Source organism: Hyaena hyaena, unplaced genomic scaffold (genome assembly GCF_003009895.1).
Source record: "Hyaena hyaena isolate Hyena2069 unplaced genomic scaffold, ASM300989v1 scaffold_1877, whole genome shotgun sequence".
Lineage (NCBI taxonomy): Eukaryota > Metazoa > Chordata > Mammalia > Carnivora > Hyaenidae > Hyaena > Hyaena hyaena.
In genome coordinates this window covers 94,787-120,710 of record NW_024082514.1, presented here as the reverse complement: position 1 = coordinate 120,710, position 25,924 = coordinate 94,787, and the positions used below count along the sequence as shown (strand labels likewise).

Genomic DNA, 25,924 nt, shown 5'->3' with positions numbered 1-25,924 from the left:
ATGAGGTAGAAAGATCTAGAATGGAGGAGTGTGGTGAGGTACTAAAGCAAATTGATTTAGAAGCTACCAGTGAAAGAAAAGCAGAGGAAGTGCAGAGACGCGAAGAGGGAAGAGGACCCTATTTCCAAGAGCTCGCGAGTTCAAAGAGCCTGAGAAAACCAGAAGGAAGACAGGACAGTCAGTGCAGGTCATTGAGCTGCAAAGAACAAAGAATCCTGTTACCTGGCCAGCGGCCTGGCCGTGATAATGGGCCTGCAGTGGGAAAGCAGTTAGGCGCAGGGTTTGGCTGAGGGAGGCGAACAATGAGCAGTGGTCTAAAGAAGGGTCATTTCAGAAGGAAGCGTGAGCAGAATCACAGAGACACAGCAGGGTTTTGTTTTGTTTTGTTTTGTTTTTGCGGGGCGTGGTGGGGATCAGCAGCTAAGGGCTCAGCCTGAAGAGACCCACTGGTGCCCAAACCCCAAAGCGACAGGGAGCCGTCCTGCTTAAGTGGGTGTGTGGGGGGGGTGGCAGACAGGGGCCGACAAGGCAGGCTGGGAACCCACGGAAAGCAGCACCCAGGAAGACCATGAAAGAATGTGGCGGTGCAGCGAACGATTTCTTTCAATAGCCATTTAATGAGCACGCTCTTTGCACCGGGCCCTGGTTATCCGCTCTGCCTGCTCTCTAGTTTACATTCCAGCAAGAGGCAAAGCCAAAGCACAACTTAACCTGTACCACGAGGGGAGTGATGGTCCAGAGGGGGAAAAGATGTAGAAAGGAAGTGCTCCGAGGGGTTTAGTGTTGATTTGTGCCAGAGAAATGCAATAAAGAGGTATATGCACACTCTAGCTTAATACAGGGTTTGCTTTCCTCCAGGAAGTGAAGAAGAGGGGTTTCATGCTTAGGGCTTGGGGTTTGGCTGGATCTGAATAAGCCAATGAATCCACTAGATTTTTTTTTTTTTTGTATATTGTCACTTGTATAGTTTTATAATGAGACACAGATACTTTTCAGATTCTATATTTATATCATTTCAATTGCACTTGTCCTTATGCTGAGAAAGATCAATAACATGCCCTGTTAGGGGTGGAAACACATGAAAAGGCATTTACCTGCATGGGGAGCACATTCGAAGGATGGGCCTGTGGGGCCTGCCTGCCCTCAGCCTCGGGAGCACAGCCAGACTGAGACCATGTGTGCTTCCGGAATACTGCCAATGCGGTTTTGAAAACTATTTCAATAGTATTCACCTTGGAGGGGTTGTCTGAATACTTTGTATGCAGTTTTGTAACATAATCTCTTTTCTGATTATCAAAGCAGGGCACACTCATTCTAGAAAAGTTGGGAGGAAAGTATAAAGAAGATTTTTTTTTTTATATCATCTCTCAAAATGACATTTGTGAACTGGGGCATATCTCTATGTTTCTACATACCTACCTACTAATATAATATAATATAATATAATAGTTGATAATTCAATATTTGTTATATTTATTCCTATAAATAAGTATTTTATATAGATATAAATGCATAAATAAGGAGTGTGATATGCCTCAATTCACAAATGGCATTTTTATGTATATTATGTGATATAGATCATATAAATAAGTAGTAATATATTTTTAAATTATATATACATAACACACATATATGATATATATGTATATATTATAATATATATATGATATAAGCTCCTAATAGGAAATCTTGTACATCTTCAACCAAATCAACCAATCAATCAATCAGCCCCAGGCATTGACCTCATGGAATGAAAGTGGCGTATTATTACTTGGAGAGGACTTTAACAAAAGCTGTGAGCTAGGGAAAGTTTGTTTCTAGGTGGTAATCTCACCCCCACACAATGTGAGGCAGAATTCTTAGATGACTCCCATGATTTCCAGCCCCCAGTGTTACTACCTGTATAATCTTCTCTCCTTAAGTGTGGATGAGGCCTGTGACTTGCTTCTAGTTAATCAGATATGGCAAAGGTGATGGGTGTCACTCACGATTAAGTTATGTTATATAAGGCCCCATCTTAGGCGATGGGAGCAAGCAGTGTCCCTGATGGCCCTGAACAAGCAGGTAGCCACGCTGGGATGGCCTGTAGAAAGGGTCACGTGGTGGGGAACGGCAAATGCAGGTTGACCTGAAAGAGGCCAACAGCAAAAATGCAGCCACAAGGAAATGAATTCTGCCAACATGCTGACTGAGCTTGGAAGCTGATTCCTTCCCAGTCGAGTCTCGAGATGAAAACACAGCCTGGCCGGCATCTTGACTGCAGCCTTTGAGACTGAGCAGAGAGTCTAGCTGCTCCATGCCCAGATCCCTGACTCATGGCAACCGTGAGGTAATAAACATGCGTGTCGTCTTGAGCTGCTGACTCTGTGGTAATTTGTTACACAGCAATAGAACACTAACACACCAGTGCCCCAACCAGTCCTGCACTTTCAGCTTGTCCGCCCATGTGGACCTTGCCCTTCTCCAACCATATTTGTATCAGCATGAAAATAGAAGCTTCTAGTGCCTTTTTTCATCCAGATTTCCTCATTAATTCCCGCCAGGTGTATCCCACCAGACTGGCCTGAAACATCCCAAGCATATTACTGTTACTGGCTTGAAGTTTTGTTCACACTATTCCTTCCAACCCAGAATCCCTCCCTTCTGCCTCTGTGGCCCGTCCATGAAACCTTCTGAACTTCTGGACCACTAGCCTAGGGCTGTCACTGCATTTTTTATTTGCATTGCTTGTTTGTCCCTGGTTCAAATACTGCCGTGCGGCCTCTTCTGAAATCTTATTTTTTTCTGAAAATGTTATTGAATGTGTATATGTGTATTATATATGTATATATACGTGTGTGTATACATATTACATTACAAAGAACATATGAACTGTAAGCTCATTGAAGCTCGAGTTTCCACGTTGTACGTAGCATACTGCTGGGATCACACCTCCATTTTTAAAAGTTGTTTTACACCAAGTAGTCAGCCAAGCGTGGCTGGCCCTCCACTGAGCCTCTCCATAGAGCCAGACTGGAGACTGTCCCTCAGCGTTGCCCTCATTTCAGCAAGTTACACTTTCCTTTACTGAAAATGGACTATAATGCCATCCAGCATAATTATTTCAAAGATTAAATAAAGCTGACGTGGGTTAGCCTGGCACATCATAGGTGCTGAATAAAGGAGAGCTGAATCCGAATCTAGGTTGGGAAACCTCCGGTGTATAAAGGCCGTGCAGGCACACCCACAAAGGCCGTCCAGGCACAACCACGGGTGGAATCATCACAGGCAGGCCAATACTTGAAAAGCTCAATGAAACTGAAGAAGCTGGTAGATCCAAAAGGCCAGTTTAGGAACTGTTTGTTCCAAGCTTTAGTTTTCTTTCTAAGTACATACATGCGGAATGCAAGGCCAGCAACCGCCTTACAAATACTGATCGAGAGTGGGGAGGCATCGAAAGGAATGTGAGTAGGTCTTGCCAGGAAAAGAAGTTTGCTGCTTCTGAAATGTTTTGGTCTTAGCCACTGGCAGGGTTGATCGATTGCAGTTAGCAGAGCGTTTTCTGTGCAGCCTGTCCAGGCATCTGCTTCTGTAGTGCTGCGCAACTGTTGCTCAAATTCACTCTTCCTTTCGAACTATCGGGTTAGAAGAGCAAGAGAATATCCATCCAAACCACCCTAAGTATCCTAATGGCTTCCGAGTCCTTTAAAGGAGGGTCCTTAACATCTCCCCCCCCTACTTACCCCCTGCTTGGGTTCAAACTTCAACTCCCAGGGTTCGCCCAAGTCCCTCCCCCTGCACTGTCATCTAATGAATATGCAAATAGCACATAATTGGCAGCCAATGGCGTGGTTCCTGGTCACATGGTGCCCACGGTAGGTGAGCGGACAGAAGTTGTGTGTCGGTGAACAGAGACAGCTCTCAGTCTGGGGCGAGCTCTTGAGTGAGCGTGGACGGCTGCTTGGGCAGTAGTCCCGGCGGCGGCGGCGGCGGCGGCGGCGGCAGTAGTGGTGGCAGGGGAGGGGAAAGGGGGAGGGCCCCGAGGGCTACACACGCTCACACTTTCAAGTTCCCTTGGAGGGAGAGGAGGTGGGGCTGCAGAAAGAGGAGGCCAGGAGCAGTTGCATCCGTCCCGTCCCGTCTCCCCCCTTTCCTCCTGCTCCCTGCACCCTGCCTCTGCGAGAGTTGAAGGTTCGGGTGGCAGTCCGCGGCAGTGAGGGCAAGAGGGCAGCGGAGCCAGGGGTGCGGGGGAAGATGCCCATCCTGCTGTTCCTCATAGACACGTCCGCCTCTATGAACCAGCGCACTGACCTGGGCACCTCCTATTTGGACATTGCCAAAGGCGCTGTGGAGTTATTCTTGAAGGTAAAGGGAGGGGAGGGGAGAGCTGGGGAGAGCTCCCGAGGGATGGGGGTGGTGGTGGATCTAGGTGCTTCTGTAACGTCTGTATTGCCCCCTCCTCCCTCCTTCCCTTCGCGGCCCCCTCCGTCATCCCTCGTCCCGCAGCTGCGCGCCCGGGACCCGGCCAGCCGCGGAGACAGGTACATGCTGGTCACCTACGACGAACCCCCGTACTGCATCAAGGTAAAGGGGCCACCGAGGGCGTGGGCGGGCGGGAAGTGGGAGCCGGGCGCCCCGGGGCTGCCGCCCCCCCTGTCCCCGCCCGAGGCGGTGCTGCGGCGCCCGGCGGGACGCGCGGGCCGGGCGGGAGGGGGGGCGCGGCGGGCGGGCGGAGCGGCGGCGGCGCCCGGGGCCGGGGCCGGGGGACGCCGGAGGGGCGGTCGCGGGGCGAACCGCGCTGGGGCCGAGCCGGCGGCGGCGCCGACCGCGGCGGCCTCGGAACATGGCGGACATTTTGCTTTTGTATGAGCCAGAGAGGGAGACTGAGGGCGCTGCTGAGATGGAAAGGAGGGAGGAGAGGGGAGGGGAGGGGAAGGAGGACCCGAGACCCGGAGGGAGGTTGCAGGATGGGCCCGCCCCCTCGGGGCGCACCGGGTGCGGTGGCGGCGGCGGCCCCGGGGCCGGGCGGGCTGGGCGACTCCGCCCAGAGGTGCTGTGGGCCCGGCGCGCGGGCTCTACCGGCGCCGGCTCCTCCTCCGGGCCCTGCCTCCTCCCCCTCCCCTCTCCTCTGCCCGCCCCTCCCGTCCCCTCCCCTCCCTTCCCCTCCCCCTCTTCCTCCCGCTCCACTCCCCTTCCTGCTGAGAGCGTGGCAGAGTCAGCCGCCGGCCTTCGGCTCCCGTGCACGTCTGTGGTCTCTACCCCGCCCCACCCGATGGCAGATCTGCCCGCGGAGCTAGCCTGCCCCCACCCCCGACCCGGAGAAACTTCTCTTTTCTCCCCCGGCATCGGTCCGCTCGAGCCCGCTCTCAGGCACCTTAGCGCCTGTTAAGGTTTCCTTGCAGACTCTGCCGAATCCGCGACGGGCTGGGGCGGGGACGTGCGGATCGGAACTCACTGGGGGCCCAGCTTTTTAGGGACCTGGCCTACCTATTTACATCCTAAATTAGGTTGCTATTAGCCACGTAGGGATTTGTCCGGGAAGAAAGGAAGGAAGGGGGAGGACTCGACTGCGCGAGGCTGCAGTTGTCCAATTCGAGGATTCGATCCAAGGGATTCTGACCTACAGGCGAAAAGTAGGGAGGATTTAACCTCCGTGGGGTAGTTAATTTATGTTCCTAATGGTGAGGAGATAAAGAACTGCCTTGCCTGCAGTGGCCCGATAAACTAGAACTCAGACTCTTAAGTCAGCCTGCATAAGAGTCCTGCTTGCACGTTGAAATTTCAAAAATATATTCCCATAATCCTTGACGTCTTTCGCTAGACGCCTTCTTTTTCGCAGAATTATCTTAATTGTGCTGGGGAGCAGCAGTCTGGGCGGGTTGTGATCCGTTTCAGCCGAGGGAAGTATTTAAAAGAGTGGAACCTAGCAAGCCGAAGAGTTGGCCAGAGAGAGCGCGCCTTCAGAAATGAAACCGAAGGGAGGCTTTAATTTTGTAACCCGTAGCTGGGGTTAACAGTTAGATTATTAGGTTCTCCTTGAAACCGTTCTGGTTTGGAGGCTTTGTTTTTCAGTTTGTGATTTATCTGTTTTAAAAACTGCAGCAAGTAGACGGCTTCCAGAATGCCACAAGCTTTTTAAAAAATGTCAGTTTCCCAAAAGGGTGTGACCATTTTTTTCCACATAGAAAAGCAGATGTTCAGAAGTCCGAAGGCTGAACGTCAACACCCTTTGAGTACAAATACAGATAAGAACCCACCATTTGTAGCGTGGCCATTTGAAAGTCTCCTTAAGTTGAAGTAGTAAAAGGATAAACCACAAAGCAGTGTGGCTTTTTTTTTCTTTAAAGGATAACTTATTTAACTTTTTTTTTCTGAAATGCAAGACTTGTCGTTTAAAAGTATTGTTGTTGATTTTGATCTAGAAACATTTCGTGGCAATATTTTGAAAGATCCTTTCCAGCATCTTTGGAAAGGAAAAAGAAAGTCGCACCTCCCAACCTCATCCCCGTCCCCCCCTCCTTGTAACAACCACGGTCACAACGTTTTACCTAGCGTCTTTATCACAGTATACATATTACTTTGTGTTCTGCTTTTCCCACCTATTTTGTCCCGTGAATTATTCCGGGTTGCTGCATAGTCTTCATGCTTAAAATTTTTAGTGGCCGTGTAACTTATCCATGGTATTTCAGAGGCTTCAGATAGTTCTATGAACAGAGGGGAAAAGTTGGACTTCGTCTTTAGCGGAAATTTCATCTGTTAACCATGTTATATATCACAGGTTTTTTTTCCCCTTTAGGAAAAAAAGCATCCTTCCGAGTTGAATTTGATCTTTGTTTTCTTCTGTAGATCGGGTATGAGAAGGCGCTCCGTGTAATACTTTTAATTACCGATCATTAGTTAGCTTATTCTTTAGTCTTGAGGCTTTTCACATGTTTGCTCAGGTTTTTCATTTCAGTCGTGTATGATAACGACATGTGCTAGAACATGCTTAATGGTTAGGCCTCTTAATGATGTTCTTGTCATGTTGCCGTCCGTACCTGAATCACTAATGATGTGCATCTTCGGGAGCATTTTCTTTTGCTGGGTCTCCTCTGCGCCGCCCCCCCCCCGCCCCTCCCCTCAGCATGTGGTAGCTATTTGTTCTTTGGCTTTTAGGATCCAGGCATCTGGGAAGGCCTGAAATTTTAGAACATCTGGTGAATATTTCTTTAACGTTAGTGGAGGCTTTCATTAGCTAATAGCTGGGAGCCAGAAAGGTCTGTTTTCCGTCACACCGATTATCAAATAGGCCTTTCTTTGATTGTCAGCAGGCATCTTAGTCCCTACTCAAAACTTCACTCTTCATTAAGGGTCTGGGTCCCTTCGGCCAAGTGATGTCACATAGGGCTTTACTGGTAGCTTATTTTTCTGCAGAATAATGTGAACTGTATTTCTCAATTGCTCTACAGTTGGCGGGTCATTGTTTATCTCTTCTCAAAATAACTGGTTATTTCTCAGGTCTTGGTTCCATCGAGCTCCAAACACTGCAGAACAAATTTGTTTCTTCCTACTGGAGGATTCGGTGCTGTCGGTGCATAACAGGCATGAGTTGTTCATTTGGTTGGGAGGATTTTTTTTTTTTTCCTAACAGGCGTGGAACTATTCCCAGTATATCCACTTACAGGCTCTGACAATAAATCTTGTGAAAAGTTACAGTGGCTGGAATTTTTCTCTGATGGATACTGTTGAGTACATGAATATAGTATTTCACCTAGGACTCAGTGGTCTCTTTCGTCACATCCCTTTAGGAATGGCTATGTGCTCTTCTAACATTCGTCATACCTGTTACTTGCAGTCAGCTTGGCGTAGATGGAATTAGGTTTGATTTGGGGACCATGCAGAAAGCATGTGGAATGCAAGAATGTTGTACTCCATCTGTGACATAGCGTCACAAGTGTTAACACTGCTTTTATACACCAGTATCTTTAGTGTACACAGCTAGGATGAAACCCTGTTTGATATTTTAAAATTTCTAGTGTATCCATATAAGATGAATACATCAGTTTAAAAAGTGGGCTTTAGTGGCGCCTGGGTGGCTCAGTCGGCTGAGTGTCTGACTTCAGCTCATGTCATGATCTGGTGGTTTGTGAGTTCGAGCCCTGCATCGGGCTCTGTGCTGACTGCTCAGAGCCTGGAGCCTGCTTCACATTCTGTGTCTCCCTTCGCTCTCTGTCCCTTCTCTGCTCACTATCTCTCTCTCAAAAAAAATAATAAACATTAAAAATTTTTTTTAAAGCAGGCTTTGTTTTGCATGATCATTCTTAGTAGTTTTGGCTGAGATTCTCCTGCCCTGTGTGTTTGTTTTGCCATGAATCATAATTTCCTTTTATTTAGTGAAAAATAGCTGAAGTAGGCTTGCTGGTGCTACCAGCTCCAAGCAAACTGAGGGCACCAAGAAGCAAGTGAACCCTGAGACGGGAGAACATAATAAATATTCAAAATAGTGTGGTGTTTGAAGTGACATTCTTAAAATGATATCTTTTTTATGGAAGGAAATGCTTTTTTAGCATCAACTTGAGTCACTTTTCTCGAAATAGCTGAAACACATGTATAAATAGTGGGCAGAAGTGTTTGGGTTTTTTTGTTTTTGTTTTTGTTTTTTTTTATAAATAGGAAGAGATGTTTCAAAGAAATAGCCCAAGTCTGTAATTTGAAAATATAGGGCATTTGAAAAAGTGAAATTTTCCCTTGCGTGTTGCTTTTTTTCACATCCTGTAGCTAGTTGTCTTTTCTGGTATCTGCGTGCCTTTGTCACCATGTGTCAGCAAGGCCAGCATGTTGGCTTACAGATTGAGGGCCTTTTAAATGATCTGTGTTCCCAACGTTTATTGGCATTTTAACGAAGGCATAACTTTTTCATATGCCCATTAGCATATTTTATGGGCCTTGTTTGGACGAAAGAGTGACCTTTAGGGGAGCCTTTCCCTTTGGCAGCTAAGGAAGTGCTTTTGGGTGACACACAGCCCCGTGAGAGGAACCTGAGACTAGAGGGTGCGCTCCAAACGCAAAATGCCACAAAGGCGACGCATTGACTCTTACGATGACCTGTGTCTCCCTCGACCTTCCTTCCTCTTCACCTTCCTCACTGGCAATTAGAAGCATGGGATGATAGTTATTTTGAAGTAAGAAAAGGGGAGGGGAACTATTAAAATGAAAAGGCAACCTACAGAATGGGAGCAAATACTTGCACATCATCTTCATATCTGATAGAGGTTCTCGTCCAAAATCTGTAAAGAACTCCTCCAACTCAATAGCAACATACTGATCTGATTTACAAACGGGCAGAGGCTCTGAACAGACGTTTTTCCAAAGAAGACATAGAGATGGCCGACAGGTACGTAAAAAGATGCTCAATGTCACTAAGCATCAGGGAAATGCAAATCAAAACCACAGTGAGGTATCATCTCGTGCGTGTTAAAATGACTATTATCAAAAAGACAAGAGATAGCAGGTGTTGGTGAGGATGTGGAGGGAGAAAAGGGCACCCTTGTGCACTATGGGTGGGAATGCAAACTGGTGCAGCCACTATAGAAAACAGTATGGAGGTTCCTCAACAAATTTAAAAATAGAACTCCCCTAAGATCCAGCAATTCTGCTTCTGGGTATTTATCTCAAGAAAATAAAACACTCATTTGAAAAGATACCTGCACCCCAGACCCCTATGTTTATTGCGGCGTTATTTACAGTAGCTAAGATATGGAAATAATGTAAGTGTCCGTTGATGGATAAATGGATAAAGGAATGGTGGTACATATATAATTCAGCCGTATAAAAGAAGGAGATCTTGTCATTTGCAAAACATGGATTGTGCTAAGTGAAATAAGTTAGACAGAGGAAGACAGATACTGTATGATCTCACTTATACGTGGAATCTAAAACAAAAACAAAACACAAGCTCATAGATACAGAAAACCAATCGGTAGTTGCCAGAGGTGGGAATTGGGAGGCGGGCAGCGAAAAGCTTATACAGAAAAGCTTATACAGCGAAAAGCTCTAGCCATTCATTCTTTCCTATACCTTCCTTGTTTCACTCTTGATCCTTCCTCACCTGGCCCGCTGTTGCAACAGCCACTCCACTGGTTTCCCTACTTCCGGTCTGGTCTTGCTCCTCACTGATTCCTCCCCCTTACTGCCACTGGCTTGGCCATTCTTTTTTTTTTTTTTTTTTAATTTATTTTATTTTGAGAGAGAGAGAGTGGGAGAGGGGCAGAAAGAGAAGGAGAGAAAACCCCAAGCAGGCTCCCTGATATCAGCCCAGAGGCCAACTCCGGGCTCGAACTGAGCTCACGACCTGAGCCAAAATCAAGAGTCCGACACTCAACCAGCTGAGCTGCCCGGGCGCCCCTACATTGGTCATTCTTAAAATAAACTTGAAGTAAAGTCGCTCCCCTACTACCATCTTTCAGGGGTTCCCCGGTACATTTCAGAGTAAAAGCCAGACTCCTCCAAGACCTCCGTGATCTAGCTCACCTTCCCAAGTGTGTCTTTCCACTGTCTCCCCTTCCCCGGGACCTCATCCGTCTTTGCCAGACTCTCACTAAGCCCCTTGCTTCTGTACCACTGTATATGTTGTTCCCTCTGCCGGGGACATACTTGTTGGCCTGACGTGTTTCGACCCTTGATTGTGCATTCTCAAAAGTCATCCTGCCCCTCGGCCCCACCCATACTCCCAACAATGTGACGACTCCACTGTGATCCCTTGACACTGTCCAGACCTTAACTGTAGCAATTAGCACGTCATGTGGTGATTCCCAGTGTTCATGTTGACTTCTCTGTTGTGAGCTCTTTCAAGGGCACATATTTGAACTTCTATTTGTACTCCGAGCACTTAAGGGAGTGCCTAGGTCTTAGCAGGCACTCAGTAAATAGAAAAAAAAAAAAAAAAAAAAAAGATTTCAAGGGATATGTAAGTGTGAGAGCTACCCAGTCCATGCTCCCATTTCTACCCCTCTTCCTCAGAGACTGCTCACTATTAACAATTTGATGTGTTTACCATTCACAACCAGCATTTTCCCACAGCTTCAGGTGTACAATGTGGCAGAATTGTATTTCCTGCAAGACCAGCATATATGCAAACCCTTTCTTTGTTGAAGTATAACTTACATTCTAAAATACATCAATGTTCACGACTTGATGCATTTTTACACCTTTGTACGTTCATGTGACTGCCACCGCAGACCAAGATGCAGAACATTTCCATCGACACAGAAAACGCTTCTTGCCTCTTCCTGCGATCCCTTCCTCCACTGCAGGTTAACTGTTGGTCTGACCTTTGTCACCCCTATGGTGATATGATCAAATGGTATTTCCAGGAGAGAAGGCTGGTGGTGGATTGCTGCTGTCGCAGTCTAGCTGTTCACTTGCCGTAGGTTCACCGAGCACGCTCTCTGGACCAGGTTTGTTACAGGGGCCTACGACATAGGCCGGAAAGACCTGGCCCAGGGGGAGACCAGCAGAGTAAAAGACGCGGTCCTTGTCATCAAAGTTCTTGAGAACGGACATTGGAAGAAGGTGACTGGAAAAAGTGGATTAAGGTATGGGGTGTGTCAAGAACAGTGGACTCTTTTTTTTTTTTTTTTTTTTTCCGGGGCTTTAACTCACATACTGTGAGATCATGACCTGAGCCGAGATCAGGAGTCGGACGCTTAACCATCTGCGCCACCCAGGCGCCCAAAGAACAGTGGACTCTTAACCAGCAGATCGGAGGTGAGGGAGGAGGGTGGGCAGGACACAGTGGTGTGAATTCAGTTCATCCAGTCAGGATTGTAACTAGCCGAGACCGGACCACAAAGGGGCTTTGAAACCTCCAAGCTAGAGTTTGTACATTTTTGCTGGGATGGGGAGCTAGGAGATGGATTTGAAGAGAAATGAGGCAAAGCTTGGCGTCTGTGCGTTTGTTTGGTTATTCACAGCAGCCTGCGTTGAGGTGGGCGATGGAGGAGGCAGAATGAAAGGCAAGGAGTCGACCCAAAACATGTAGCTGAAAGTGCCCCGTTTTGCATTCGTGCTGACCACTTGAGAGCTTTTGGCCTTGAGGTTGGGATTGGGGTGGACGGGATGGCAGAAGGTCAGGGCCCACGGAAGGAAAGGGCAAATAGTGGCCTTCTCGTTTTGCCTGTGCTCCTGAGACAGGGTCCTTAGATTCACAGAGTGGCCACACATGGCCGCAGTCCCACCCCTCAGGGGGAGATGTGCTTCCCAGAGAAGGACAGGATTGAAGGACACTCTGTATGGGGGACTAACAGCTATGAAGATGGGACCCCCACTGGTTTGAGTTCTTAAATGAAGAACTCCTTGTGAACATGGCCTCTGGTTCCCTTTCACTGAAGAGTGTAAACGTAAACGGGAGATCCAGGCAGTCTCTTTGTGTGAGTGCCAGGAGGTTGGCCCACACTATCTCCTGGATCCGATGTTCTCAATGGTGATTAGGTTCCCAGACCTTCCTCCCCAGGAAAGCCTGTTTAACCCTTAACGTCAGTTAGCCAGAGAACTATTGTGTTGGTTATTGTTTCTACGGCGGAAATGGATTTGGATTTCCAAGGTGATTTGTTAAAAACACATCCTTCCCTTCTTCTTCCTCACAACTCAAGTGAAGGGGGCGGGGGGGTGAGGGTGGACATTATAAAAGCTCCAGTAACGAAGGTGAAGGGCTGAGGTGGCCATGAAAGTAGACATAGCTCTTCAAATATACCATTCATGTTTTAGATTGGCTGTATTTACACTGTTAAGAACAGGACCCACTGGCCACATGTGGTTATTGAGCTTTTGAGAGGGGGCTTGTCTGAATCAAGATGTGCTGTAAGTGTGGGGCGCCTGGGTGGCTCAGTGGGTTGAGCGTCCGACTTCGTCTCAGGTCATGATCTCATGGTTCGTGGGTTCGAGCCCCGCGTCAGGCTCTGTGCTCACAGCTAGCTCAGAGCCTGGAGCCTGCTTCGGATTCTGTGTCTCCCTCACTCTCTGCCCCTCCTCAGCTTTCTCTCTCTCAAAAATAAACATTAAAATTCTTTTTTAAAAAAGATGTGCTCTAAGTGTAATTTAAACACTTGATTTTGAAGACTCGGTACAAAAATGTATAAAACACCTGATTAACCATTTTTAGATCGATTACAAATTTAAGCAATCATACTTTTTATATATTGGGTTAAATAAAATGTACTATCAATTTCACTTACTTCAGCTTTTTAAAATGTGGCTGCTTAAAAATAGAAAATCACATATGTGGCATGCACCATACTTCTGTTAGACAGCAGTGTTAGTTTCTATTCTTTCTTAACATATTTATGACTTTCTCACATCCTAGAAATTATTTGCCAAGGAAGTTCCTTTCTCTTCAAGTTCTGTTTAAAATTAACACCATAATGGGCTCATTTGTGTGTGAAAGGTTATCGTACAGTTCAGAACTGATGGCTTGATAACCCTTGGCCCTGAGGCAAAATATGAAAGCATCCCATTCTTGTTTGTATTGAAAGCCAGTTTGGTGATCCAACTGGTTGGGTTAGGAGTGTTTTCCTAGGCTAAGTATGATAGACTATATGTGTGAACTCCTAATGTAAGTGCAGGAATTCAGAATTCTGTTTGTAATGTGTGCTCACCAGTGGCTCAAAATGTCCCGTGCTCGTAGTGTTATTAGAAATATGTGACATAGCCCTCATTTGACTTAGAGAACTCCTTGGCCCAAGAATTCTTAGGAACAGTATTCATCAATAGAAGTAGGATAAAGGATAACTTCTCCAGCTAGGCGTCGTATAAAACCTAAGAAACAAAGGGAGGTTTGTATCACTGCTCTTATTGAAGGCTTTCTAGATGTTCTGTAGTAGAGCCCTTGTCTTATATCATGGGATGCCATCAGGAGCATTAAAAGGGGGGGGGCGTCCAGGTTCACATGATAGGACAGCTCCCATGATTATTACTCTGTCTAACCCCAGTCCTCCTAATAGGGATTATAGAAGTGACCACATTATTTTTCGTTACCATAATGACTCCCATTTAAGGAAGAAATAGCAATGTTTAATCCTGAGTCTGGACAAAAGTGCAGATATGCAGATATGCTGTTGAATGGCATGTATTATATATATATATGTGTGTGTGTGTTGTGTATATATGTGTGTGTGTGTACATATGTGTGTGTGTGTATATACATAATATATATGGTATACGGTTAAGTATGGTATTTTATATATAGTTTTGGGTTCTTCCAAAACTCTTCTTTGTAGTCAAAGGTGTTATCTGGTTTTACAGATTTGATTGGACTTATAACTACTTTCTGGTAATAGTGAACAATAATACAATAGCTTTCTAATAATAGCAACTGACATCTGTTGAGTAATGCTTATGCACAGGGCAATGTGCCAATGAATATAAGGTGCTTATTTTATTTATCTTCCCAACCAGCCTAAGTCAGAGGTACTATTATTAGCCCCAGTTAACAGATACGGAAACCGGGGCCCAGAGAGGCTAAGTAACAGAGCCAAAGAGTGAGCCGGGTCTGTCTCTATCTCAGAGGCTTCAGTAATGAGCCGCTTTCCTATCAGTCATGGGAGCACATTCTTTTTAATAACTTCTCACTGGTATTTTCTCATTACGATATATGTCCTGGGGCCATGTTATTTAGACCCAATTGTCATGCTCTTATTTACGGTTGTTTTTGGTGTAGCGGCGCCTTGTACTCTAGCAAGCACTCAATGACCGAACATTATTACTGCAGGAGTCACTAGTTTTATTTTTTTCTGACAATTTCTAGGTGAATATCACAGCGCGTTTGTCTGCGAGACAGTTTGGCTTTTGCCGTGCCACAGTTCTGCCCTGCCCTGGCAGCGTTTGGAGTTGGTGGGAATGGAGATGGTTGGTGTGTATATGTTGGGGGTGGAGTTTGAGGACGGGTCATCTGGGCTGAGGACACCCTAGAGGAAGGGCGAGAGGCTTGAAAAAGCAACAGGGTAGTGTTTCGCCTTCTAGTGGCTGCCAGAATCCGATTTTGCCACTTTCACTTAATCAGTCTCCTGACGAGTGTGTGTGGTTTTTTTTGTGTGTGTTTTTGTGTTTTTTGTTTTTTCAAATGTGTTTCTTGTAAGGAAAAGAAAGACCTTCAGGATACTTCACAGTAACCACTGCGTTTCATCCAATCCACAACCTATGGGGAGGCGGAGTGGTTTGGAAAAGGCCAGAAGGCACCATAACCACCTCGACAGAGTTTTACGTATCTGCCTGTGCCTTTACCGTCTTCATTCCCTCTACGTCTCCCAGTCTACCCAAGCCCCCAGCCCCAACCAGGCCCAGAGAGCTATTCTTCCTTCCTGCCTACTTAAGCTGGGAAGGGTGGATTTCCGAGAAGGAACAGCCACTGGGGTCCTAACCAGAGAAAAGGTATATGAAGGCTTTTGTGCTGATGTGCCAGATGTTGGGAGAGCAAGTGGGATTCTGTTTCTTAAACGATGTGCTCCTGATTATACTAGTCATTAAGGGCAGTTGCTCTTTTGTTATTTATGTCCCGCCCCATAGGTCGAATGGTTCAGTAAGCTTAGTACCCAGGGCCAACCTCTGGACTTGAATGCGAACGAACAAAAAGGCAGAACGCATTCCTGTTTGTGCAAGTAAGGGATGGTACGAGGGACAAAAGTAAACACGATTTCTCAAGGTCTTAGGATCTACCATATAGCTACTTGGGCTGAGCTCCTAATGCTTATTCTCTTTGCCCTTGACTGCATTTGAAACTGTTAATACTTCTTCCTTCCAGAAAGTGACTGCCCTGTCTAGTCTTTCCCCAGCCCTGTCTCTGATATTCTTTCCCGTCTTCCAAATCCGTTTCCTCAGTGAATGCTTGCTACCCCGTTCATGATGTCAAGCATTCCTTCCACACCGATGGCTCCCCATCTCCAGCTTCTTACCCAGGCGTCTCCGCTTGGCTGTCTGTCCTGCCACCAGCTCATAGTAACCATGTCAAGAAGACCTTGTGGCTCTAAACCTATCCCCTCTTCCATATTTCCCTGCGTTTAGTCACCCAGGGTAGAAAGCCAGGCATTATTTACCTTTGACCCTGTCCCTTCATTTCTTCTAAGACCGGTCCGCATCATCCCTTTGAGATGCCTCTTACGTATGTTCCTTCAAGTCAATTTCTGCCGCCATCACTTGGGTCCAGATCCTGACCTTTGGTTCTTTGACCGCGATAACAACCTTCAACTTGGTCTCCCAAGCGCCTCCCAAATTCCTACTCTTCCCACACCAACTGCCAACTTTCTAAAAAAGATGGGTTTCATCTCTTTGACCCCTGTCCCCCCACCAAGCCTTCAAAGACTCCCCGGGTCTGTGGAAGCCCTCCTGAGCCCTCTGGAATCTGCTCCATGCGTCTGTAGAAACTTCTTCCCCATCATCTGCCCATGGGAGTCCCGTGCACCAGCCAGACCTGTCTCTTCCACCCCCTGAATTGGTCTCCCTTAGAGCATCAGTTAACCAAAAGAAGGGGAGATACAGGGAGCTGGAGGTGGGGGGACGGGGAGGGGGACAGCATTCCAATTAGGGGTGTGACTTGAGGGGGAGGATGCGACCGAAGGTGCTTTATTATAATGATGAAAAGTTGCAAAAGGAAGAGGGAGGAGGCTGGAGTATGACCTTTAGAGGTTGATTAGCCTTAACTAGACCGATTGGTTGTGATTTCAATTGGCCTGAGGTTGCCTGGAGGCATGACTGTTAGTCCAGAGCCCCATCACTCTTTGCATGTGTCTGTGCCCAAGGGAGGCTGCGCAACTAGACAGTAGACTACACATTCTGGGGAGAATATCTCAGCTTTCATTTAGCCACGGCATTGGAAAGCTGGACGGCGGGGGGGGGGGTCCCCTCCTGTTTTATTTCTTATGGGAAAATGCTGAAGATATGTGGGGCAAAGCTCTCTATTTTTCTTAAAGGCTTACTTGTAACCTCCATGTCGTAGTGACGTTTTCGAGCTGTGTGTTAGAAGTCTGTTTAAATCTAGGTACTTTTACAAAAATCAGGTTTTAAAAAGCGGTCATGGTACATGCTGTCTGGTAGATGCCCCCACCCACCCTCATGTATGTGTGGGAAGGGTGTCACTTTAACACTTAGCCACCGTCTGCTGCTGCTGAGATAGATCCATGACCCTGGGCAAGTAAGTCACTTACCTTTTATGGGGTCAATTTTCTTATCTGTAAAATGAAGGGATTAGACTAGATTATTTCCAGTGTTCTTTCCAAAAAAGTATAGGCGAGAACGGTATAACTGAAAGGCAGGAAGGCAAATAATTGAGGTATGGAATTCAGGGTGATTTCAAAGTTGCTTTTTACATTTGAGAAAACGATTCCTGTCCATGCTTACTGTGCTTTCTTGGACACTTACTCATTATGTTGATGAATGTCACTCCGTTTTAATTGGTAAATGTGACTCCATCTTATTGGTGTCATTTCTGTTTGCTGATAACAGTTCAACGAACAGGACCGATTCCTGGCAACGGTTACCTCTCAAGAGGCTGGCACTGGGAGCTGGGGGAAGATATTGACTGGCCTCGTATTTCTGTTGGGATTTTTTTTTTAATGTTTTATTTATTTCTAGGAGAGAGAGAGAGACAGTGTGAGCAGGGGAGGGTCAGAGAGAGAGGGAGTCACAGACTGAAACAGGCTCCAGGCTCCGAGCTGGCAGTCAGCACACGGCCCGACGCGGGGCTCGAACCCACGAACCGCGAGATCATGACCTAAGCGAAAGTCGGACGCCCAACCGACTGAGCCACCCAGGTGCCCCTCTGTTGGGATTTTTAACATTGGATGTGTTACTTGTATAATGTGAAAAAACTGCTCATAGGGACACTCGGGTGGCTCAGTCGGTTGAACGGCTAACTTCAGCTCAGATCATGATCTTGTGGTTTTTGAGTTGAAGCCCCACATCAGGCTCTCTGCTGTAAGTGCAAGGCCAGCTTCAGATCCTCTGTCCTCCTCTCTCTCAACTCCTCCCCCTGCTTGAGCTCTCTTTAAAAAATAAATAAACATTTTTTAAAAATGCTCATGGGGCACCTGGGTGGCTTAGTTGAGCGACTGACTTCGGCTCAGGTCCTGATCTCACTGTCCAAGGGTTCGAGCCCCACGTCAGGCTCTGTGCTGACAGCTCAGAGCCTGGAGCTTGCCTTCAGATTCTGTGTCTCCCTCTCTCTCTGCCCCTCCCCTCTCTCTCTCTGTCTTTCTCTCAAAAATAAAGAAACATAAAAAAGTTTTAAATAAAATAACATAGTGCTCATTAATTTTTTGAGGAAATAATTTTTAAAAACTGGAGGAAAGAGATGCTATGTAATACTTGGAAAGCAATGAATGGCTATTTTGCGGTCTCCTCTGTTCAGTTCTTTCTGCAGTGCTTGGGTGGCTCAGTCGCACTCCTGTCCTTGCGTTTTTCCAAGGCCACCTTTGTTCATTTTTATTTTGTGTATGTGTTCATGAAAATATCTCCTGTCCCAACTCAAAGTTTCTACAGTTGAGCACATGCTCTGCGCAATGGCTTTTTTTCTTCTTCTTCTTCTGATAATAGGTCAATAGCCGCAGTTGAGATGATCTGAGAGTGAGAGAGGAAACATTTAACACTACATCTGACCGAATTTGGCAAAGTCTTTGCTACTCTATTTTTCCTCCACAAACAGTACAATCGAGCCTTGCACAAAGGAGAAAAGTTTCTAAATTGTGGCTTTTACACATAAGATCTCATTTCTTTTGATCTTACTGTGCTATCTCATAATTTCTTCCTGATTCCCTGGGGTAAGGATTGAAAACTCAAGAAATGCATTTTGCAGATATTTTAGACTTATCTTTAGGATTGTTCATCTACTAAAAAACCCTCATACTAGGCGTTCTAGAGAGACCTGTGGTGCAAAATCGTGAACTTTGTGTTAGTAGACTCAAACTGTGGATCGTTTCTTTGCCCAGCTTCCTTAAAAATAGGTGCTCGTGATGAGGGCCTTTAGCCATCTGCTGGAGAAACAATCCTGTAGGCCACAGACTGTCAAATACATTTCTGCAATGTACTCGGGAGTCAATTTCTTAAGACCTTCTTTTAAACAGTAGAAGATTCAAGTAAGCTAGGATTTTTTTGTGTCGTCTTGACTGGTAGTATTTCCATTCTCTCAGAGAGTGAACTGATGCAATCAAATAAAATGGACTTTGAGGCTTTTAGCAAGTTCAGGACACTAAATGCCCCTGGGGAAGTAACTTACACAAGAAGGAATCCAAGAGAACTGGATATTCTTAAAGCAAGTAATTTTATAAGAAGAAGCTATATGAGTTCACATGAAACACGCACTCCTAGGCAGCCCCTGTTGAACCTGGAAGTGTATCAGCACCTTGAGCCAAGGGAGCAAAACCACAAAAAAAAGTGCTCGCGGTCCAAATTGCTGGAGGTTGAAAGGGAAAACAGTTGTGTCAGGGTCAGAAAACGCAATGCCAGAGGAAAGTTTTAAAGGAGATCCAAGAAGCAAGACAATTCCATTCTTATGCTGCCTGCAAACACAATTTAAAGAGATATTGGGACATTTTAAGATGATTCAGCTATCACAGTGTTCTGTATACACAAGAGGGCAGGTAAACTTTGTCTTCTGTCTATCAGACTTAGAGTCTGTTTGAGTCGTGAAGAGAAAACAGTAGAAGTTTTCAAAGCTTTAACTCACATGGATCTTCCGTGTAAGGCTTGAGGGCAAAGACCGAGGGAGAAGTCATCTGTCTCCTTTTGGGAGACGGAGTTGACCGGAAAGTGACTTTTCATGTCATTCCGTCTTGCTGGTCAATTTACCAACACAAGAACGATATGCCGTGACAAAGTCGGTGGGATATCAGGTTGGAGAAGAAAGTAGATTGGTTGAAAACTGCTGTTGAAGTCGATTTAGACAGATTTTCTGAGTTGTTGCAGAACCGGTCCCCCCCCTCCCCCCGCCCCCAACTTGGGGAGAGCAAATGTCACCAGGCTGATTTCATTTCCTTGAATAAAAGATTTTTTAAAAAGTCTTGTCAAGGAGAGGGAAGCAACGTGTATTGTCTCTCCCTGGATCCCAGGGAAGCCTTCTATTCATCATGAAGGGCTTACTAACAAGCTAGGAAGACTTGGGCTGAGCTGAACGATTACTTTTCAGGGGAGCGTCCAAATAGGTTATCGGGTATGTGTGCCCAGAATGGGTCAGTGCAGTGTCTCAGCACTGAGACTGCGGGACACAGTGAGTGGTGCCTTTCCAGCAAGAGCCTGGCGTGTGACAACCTATAATATGGGAGGATTATTTTTGCTCCTTGGAAAGATTCACTGCGATTCCCTTTCACACCCAGCACAGAGCTCAATGCAGGGCTTGAACTCCCAACCCTGAGATCGAGACCCGAGCTGAGATCAAGAGTTGGATGCTTAACCGACTGAGCCACCCAGGCGCCCCTTCATTTGTTTTTTGATTGACAAGTTATTCAATTTACATCGTTTTTAAGGGGGCGCTTCTCTTGTGGAAAGTTAGATGTAGCTGGCCTAAATATGTTTTTCAGTTACCATAGATCACTGAAGACACGATACTCAGCCTAACAGGGTCATTTATGTTTTGAAAAAGGATTACAAGTGACCTTTAGAGACAGAGCCAGATTTTCCGAAAGGGCTCTAGCACCACTCCCAGCATCCGCTTCAAGGACAGTTGATCTGCTTTTATCTCTTTTACGTGTTTATATTTCCTGGCACGATTTTGACAGAGGAAAGGATTCTTCTATTTTAAAAAATAAAAATAGGGGCACCTGGGTGGCTTAGTCGGTTTAGCGTCCGACTTTCACTTAGGTCACGATCTCGCGGTTCGTGGGTTCGAGCCCCGTGTCGGGCTCTGTGCTGACTGCCAGCTCAGAGCCTGGAGCCTGTTTCAGTCTGTGACTCCCTCTCTCTCTGACCCTCCCCTGCTCACGCTGTCTCTCTCTCTCTCTCTCCTAGAAATAAATAAAACATTTAAAAAATTTTTAAAAAATAAAAATAAATGAAAAATCAATGAGTCAGAATACTGGTCTGGCCCAAATGGGATGAAGTTCAGGAAGGACGGGTATTAGGATGGACGAGGTTTGGGGGAGCCACTAGATAGCACCCCCACCTTTCCCTCCTCCATTGAAACCAATGGGGAAATAAAACATAGGAGCCAGCCAGCGTTCTAAGTAACAGCTGTCTTCCTGACAGAGGCTAGACTGGAGGTTATAGCCTAGGTGTGTGTTCCCGCAAAGCTTCCAAATGGTTCACACGTTGATAGACCTCCCCTCTATGTCTGTTGCAGGGGCAGAGCCTGCCCTGTAAGCAACATATATCAGAGAACATACCAGAAAATCGGCGTGTTTCAGCAACAGGCCTAGAGGGAACTTGCCAGTTTCCTGTTGCAAAACCCAGCAGTCAGATAAGAAGATGGAAGGAAGGCTGCAGAGGATAGTAGAACATATTTCTTTCAGGCTTTGCCCTTCCAGGGAAAGGAGTGCAGATTCTCTCCTTTCCGTGGCTATATGAGCAGACAATAAATGGCTAGTGGCTAGTCAGTTGAGCCGGGACAGAACCCAAGGCCCCGGTAGACTGAAAAGCCCATACTTTTTCTGTTGGTATTCAAAGACATTTTCAGTTGCCGATACGCGTTTCAACCAGGCCTGAGTTAACATATTGATTAAGGCATGGGGTGTTTTCTTTCTGTAAGTCAGATTTATATAAAGGTATGGAATTATAGGATGCGAAAACTCAAAGGGACCTTCGAGTTGGTTTTTTCAGCCTTTTCATTGCTTCGGTGAGGCAACAGCCCCAGCGAGGGATAAACGACTTCCTCTGGACCAGTTGCTTTGCTAGTTGGTTATAGCCAGGAACAGACCAGCGTCTTCCAAGTCCGAAGTCACTGCTCCGCACACGCAACTGGTCTGCGTTTAGACATGAGGGAAAGGAAGCTTCAGTGAAAGGAAATTTGGAAGTTCCATAAAATGTACAACTTTGAAGCTACTATAACGAGACTTGTCTATGAGGTGACTACGTGGACTGTAGAATAGTGAAGTTTGGGGGAGCCACTAAATAGCACCCCCACCTGTATAGTGGTTTTAAATTCGTGGGCTCTGGAATTAGGCTACCTGGGTTCAGATCCTGGCTGCGTCACTTACTAGCTGTTCAACCCGGACAAGCTGCTTATCCTCTCTGAGCCTCAGTGTGCTCATCTATAAAATGGAAATAATAACAGCACCTACTTCATGGGGTGGTGAAGACCCCCAGATGAGGTTACGTATAAAATGCTATGCTTAGCATAAGTGAGGTCCCAACACATAAGCACAGATACACATTACCTATGATTATTATCTACCACTGTTACCATCATCATCATCAATTTACTCCTGGGAGACTTTTCCAACTTGACCTAAGACAGTAGACTCTTCGTTCAGGGTTTCACTCATCCTAGGTTGCTCCTTCATCTCGAACCTCTGTCCCTCCGGTCTCCCGGGCTAGAAGTTTTGTAACCATCTTTGCTGTCTTTCCTGCAGGCATATGGTCGCTCTGTCACCAAGTCTTATCTTTTTGGTTTGAAATGTTTCTCCCTTCCTCTTCATTCCCCTCCTAACTCAGACCCTGATTCCCTCAGGCTTGGATTACTAATCATGGCCCCTAGCTTCTTTTTCCTGGCTACAGAAATCTGTAGCTTTCCTTCCTTCCCCAATCCATCCTCTGTGTCACTATCAGACTGACCTTCCTGAGACACTGCTTTGATCCTGTGTCCCCCTGCCTTGGAATCTGTAATGAGTCTATTGTCTACCGAGGCCAGGCCAAGCTCTCGGGCCTGACCTCCAGGTCCTTCTAGAACATCTCTATCCAATAGACGTATAATGCCAGCCGTACACAAGATGTAACATTTTCTAGTAGCCACGTTAAGAAGTGAAAAGAAACAGGTGGAACCTTTAGTAATGCATTTTATTTACCTGCGAAAATTCAAAACATCACCTCAGTGTGTAACCGATATAAAACGAAATACCGAGATATTGTCATTCTTATGTTTCTTCTCAGTCCTCAAAATGCCACATGTATTTTATACTTACATCACATCTCAGGTCAGACTAGCCATGTTTTGGTGTTTTTGTTTTGTTTTGTTTTATAGAGGGCAGGGAAGGGACAGAGGGAGGGAGGGAGGGAGAGAGAGAGAGAGAATCCCAGTGCAAAGCCAACGCGGGGCTTGATCCCACAGCCCTGGGATCATGACATGAGCTGAAATCAAGAGTCGGACGCTCAACCGACTGAGCCACCCAGGCGCCCCTAGACTAGCCATGTTTTAAGGACTCAGTAGCCGCATATGGCTCAGGGCTACTGGATTAAGCGCAACTCCAGAGTGTGACTCGCTGCCACTATCATCCCTGCAAACAAGACCGACTTAAGTCTTCCTTCTTCCTGGTTTAGGAAGACAAAATCGGGATGGTAATACCATGCCTATTTTATAGGGTTGTCCTAACCAAATGTGAAATGTGAAAGCACTTTGTAAGCTGTAATCCTCCATGAGAATGTATGGAACTTGTTATCCTGAGTCACAATTTTACTGACATGAGAGTAGGGTCCCTTTGGAGTAACTTGAAAGAAAAGCCTGTATTAAGAAGGTAAACGGGCTGTCCTGAATTCATTTATAAAAAAAATATCAACTCCAAGCAATGGATGAGAGATAGAAACACAGACTTTCTGCCACTAGCTCTTCATAATTATCTTTGGGGAAGAAATCTGTCCCATTAATAAAGTTCTCTGGGGGGCGCCTGGGGGGCTCAGTCGGTTGGGTGTCTGACTTCGACTTCAGCTCAGGTCATGATCTCAGTCCATGAGTTCAAGCCCCACATCGGGCTCTGTGCTGACAGCTCAGAACCTGGAGCCTGTTTCAGCTTCTGTGTCTCCCTCTGTCTCTGCTCCTCCTCAGCTCACACTCTGTCTCTATCTCTCTCAAAAATAAATAAACATTTTAGAAAAAAAAAAATAAAGTTCTCTGGGTAGTGAGCTTTATCCGCAGGCTCTCTCCCCTTCAGCATTGTGAGGAATGCATTTAGGGACATTTAATTCTTCTATTGTTCACTTCATTGCAAAGAACTGGGATTGACCTGAATACAGAATGCCCGCGATTCAGGTGCAAGAATGATTTGTAAAATGCTTTCAATCCACATTGTAAAGAGAAATCGAAAGAGCAATTATTCCGTCAGGTTAATTAGCAAGACTCGGAGCAATCAGGACACATTATTTTAAATATAGAGGAGTTACATGGTGCTTGCCTAAGTGGTACCCAAATCTTACCACAGCCCTTGAACAAATCAAGCTGTCTGTGAATTTTTCTTTAGTCATGCCTTGAACTACTTTGCGGCTCCCGGGAGTTCAGCGCCCGCTGTAGGTGTGGTGCGGAATTTACAGTGTGGAAGTAAGATCGCTAAGTGGAGTAATTCGGAGGAAGCAGTGGCTTGTGGGGGCCATTCTCAGGTTTTCCCAGGCCGCAGAGCTCAGCTTAATGGATGCCCCGTCTCCTTCACCCACCCCTTCTAATTAGCTCCCAAACCTTATGACGCCGCCTCTGAAATACTTGTTTCGTCGGTAGCCTCCTCTCCTCCCCTCTGCTCTTCCCATAAGCTATTGCAACAGTTTCCAAACCAGTTTCCCTGCCTGAGCTTCAGCCTCCCCTCCACCCCCCAATTTATGCTCCAACTCCCCAGCAGAGCCATCTGGCTAAAATACAGATCTGATCATGCCACTCCCCTAATTAAAAACCTCAAGTTATGCCCAGAGCCAACAGATAAAATCCAAACTGCCGAGCACAATGTGCAAAGCACTGTGCCGCCAGAGCCTCACTCTTCAGCCTTGCCTCCTGCCCTGCGTGCCCAACAATGACAATCGAATTACTTGCGGTTCCCCCGCGAAGCCCTCTCCTTCTATGGAACCTTGTTCTCTGCCTTGCCCTGCCCCTCCACTCCTGCGATCCGTGTGGATGTCCTCTGCTCTTCCTCTGATGCGCCATCTTCTGTGACCAGCCTTCCCTAACTTCCTGGTCACTTGTACTTTTAGTGCCCATGTATGCATCCTCATTCCTCTGGGGCGGGAACTCCTCACGGGCTGATCCCTTTCTAGAGCTCCAGCGTGTCGCATTCTGCCCAGTACGGCAGAGCTGGCCCGTGCAAATCTGTTGAATAAAGGAAAGAACTGCCGCTCTCCCTCCCAACTGCATACCTTTCTCTCCCACCACGAGGAAGAAAGCTCATTTTTTTTTTTTTTTAATTCAGTGCAATTTGTAACCTGCTGATATTTCTAGGTATTTGATGAGGACAATTTACACCACAAGCCTTCCTTTTAACTAAGCTTTCAGTTAAAAGGCCATACTTTTCCGCAGGCCACGAGGAATTCTCATGCTCTGCTTTCCCTAAGTACTAAAAGTCACATATACAATCCGCCCAAAGGAACACATGGAAAGGTTTTTTACCTTTATATCCTTTGATCTGTAGGATATGTTAGGAATACTAGACAAACAAACAAACAACTAAGCACCTCTTTAATTTCACAGAATTTCAGACTATTGGGCCGGACTGGATATGAACCAGGACCTTCACCTTTTATGGTTATGCGGGTTCTGGACTGTTCAGCTGAAGGGGGCACCGTTCTGTCCGAGTCCAGTGTGAACGACTCCTTCCTCTGGCTATATTCCGCACAGCATTGCACCGAGAATACTATTCCGGTCCCCAGAGCCAACAGGCTTGCTCAAGGTCATGGTGGAGTGCAGGCAGTCATTTGCCCCCTTTCTGCCCCTCAGTCATTCCCACCCAAACTGCCTCGCGAGACTAAGAAACTAGAAAAGAGCATGCTTGCTGTAGTTGTATAGACAATGGACAGTGTGCCTTCAGCCAGACATGAAACGGCAATGATTTGGTTTATCTCTTATTATTTGCTCTTGCTCTCCACC

At 46.3% G+C, this 25,924-nt stretch overlaps 1 protein-coding gene across 10 annotated transcripts in view; it reads left to right on the top strand.

The window, feature by feature from the left end:
- The first annotated feature begins 4,024 nt into the window (after nucleotides 1-4,024).
- The window catches only part of INTS6L (integrator complex subunit 6 like), a 62,719-nt gene continuing 40,819 nt past the window's right edge, over nucleotides 4,025-25,924 (top strand). For 9 of the 10 annotated variants that reach the window (XR_005527111.1, XR_005527110.1, XM_039225045.1 and 6 more), the window contains exons 1-2: nucleotides 4,025-4,344; nucleotides 4,486-4,563. Coding sequence is in view for 8 of the 10 variants with exons in the window: in XM_039225045.1 (XP_039080976.1) it covers nucleotides 4,234-4,344; nucleotides 4,486-4,563 (189 nt within the window). In the remaining 2 variants the exon portion in view is untranslated. The remainder of the gene's footprint in view (nucleotides 4,345-4,485; nucleotides 4,564-25,924) is intronic. The other variant, XM_039225042.1, reaches the window with a different exon arrangement.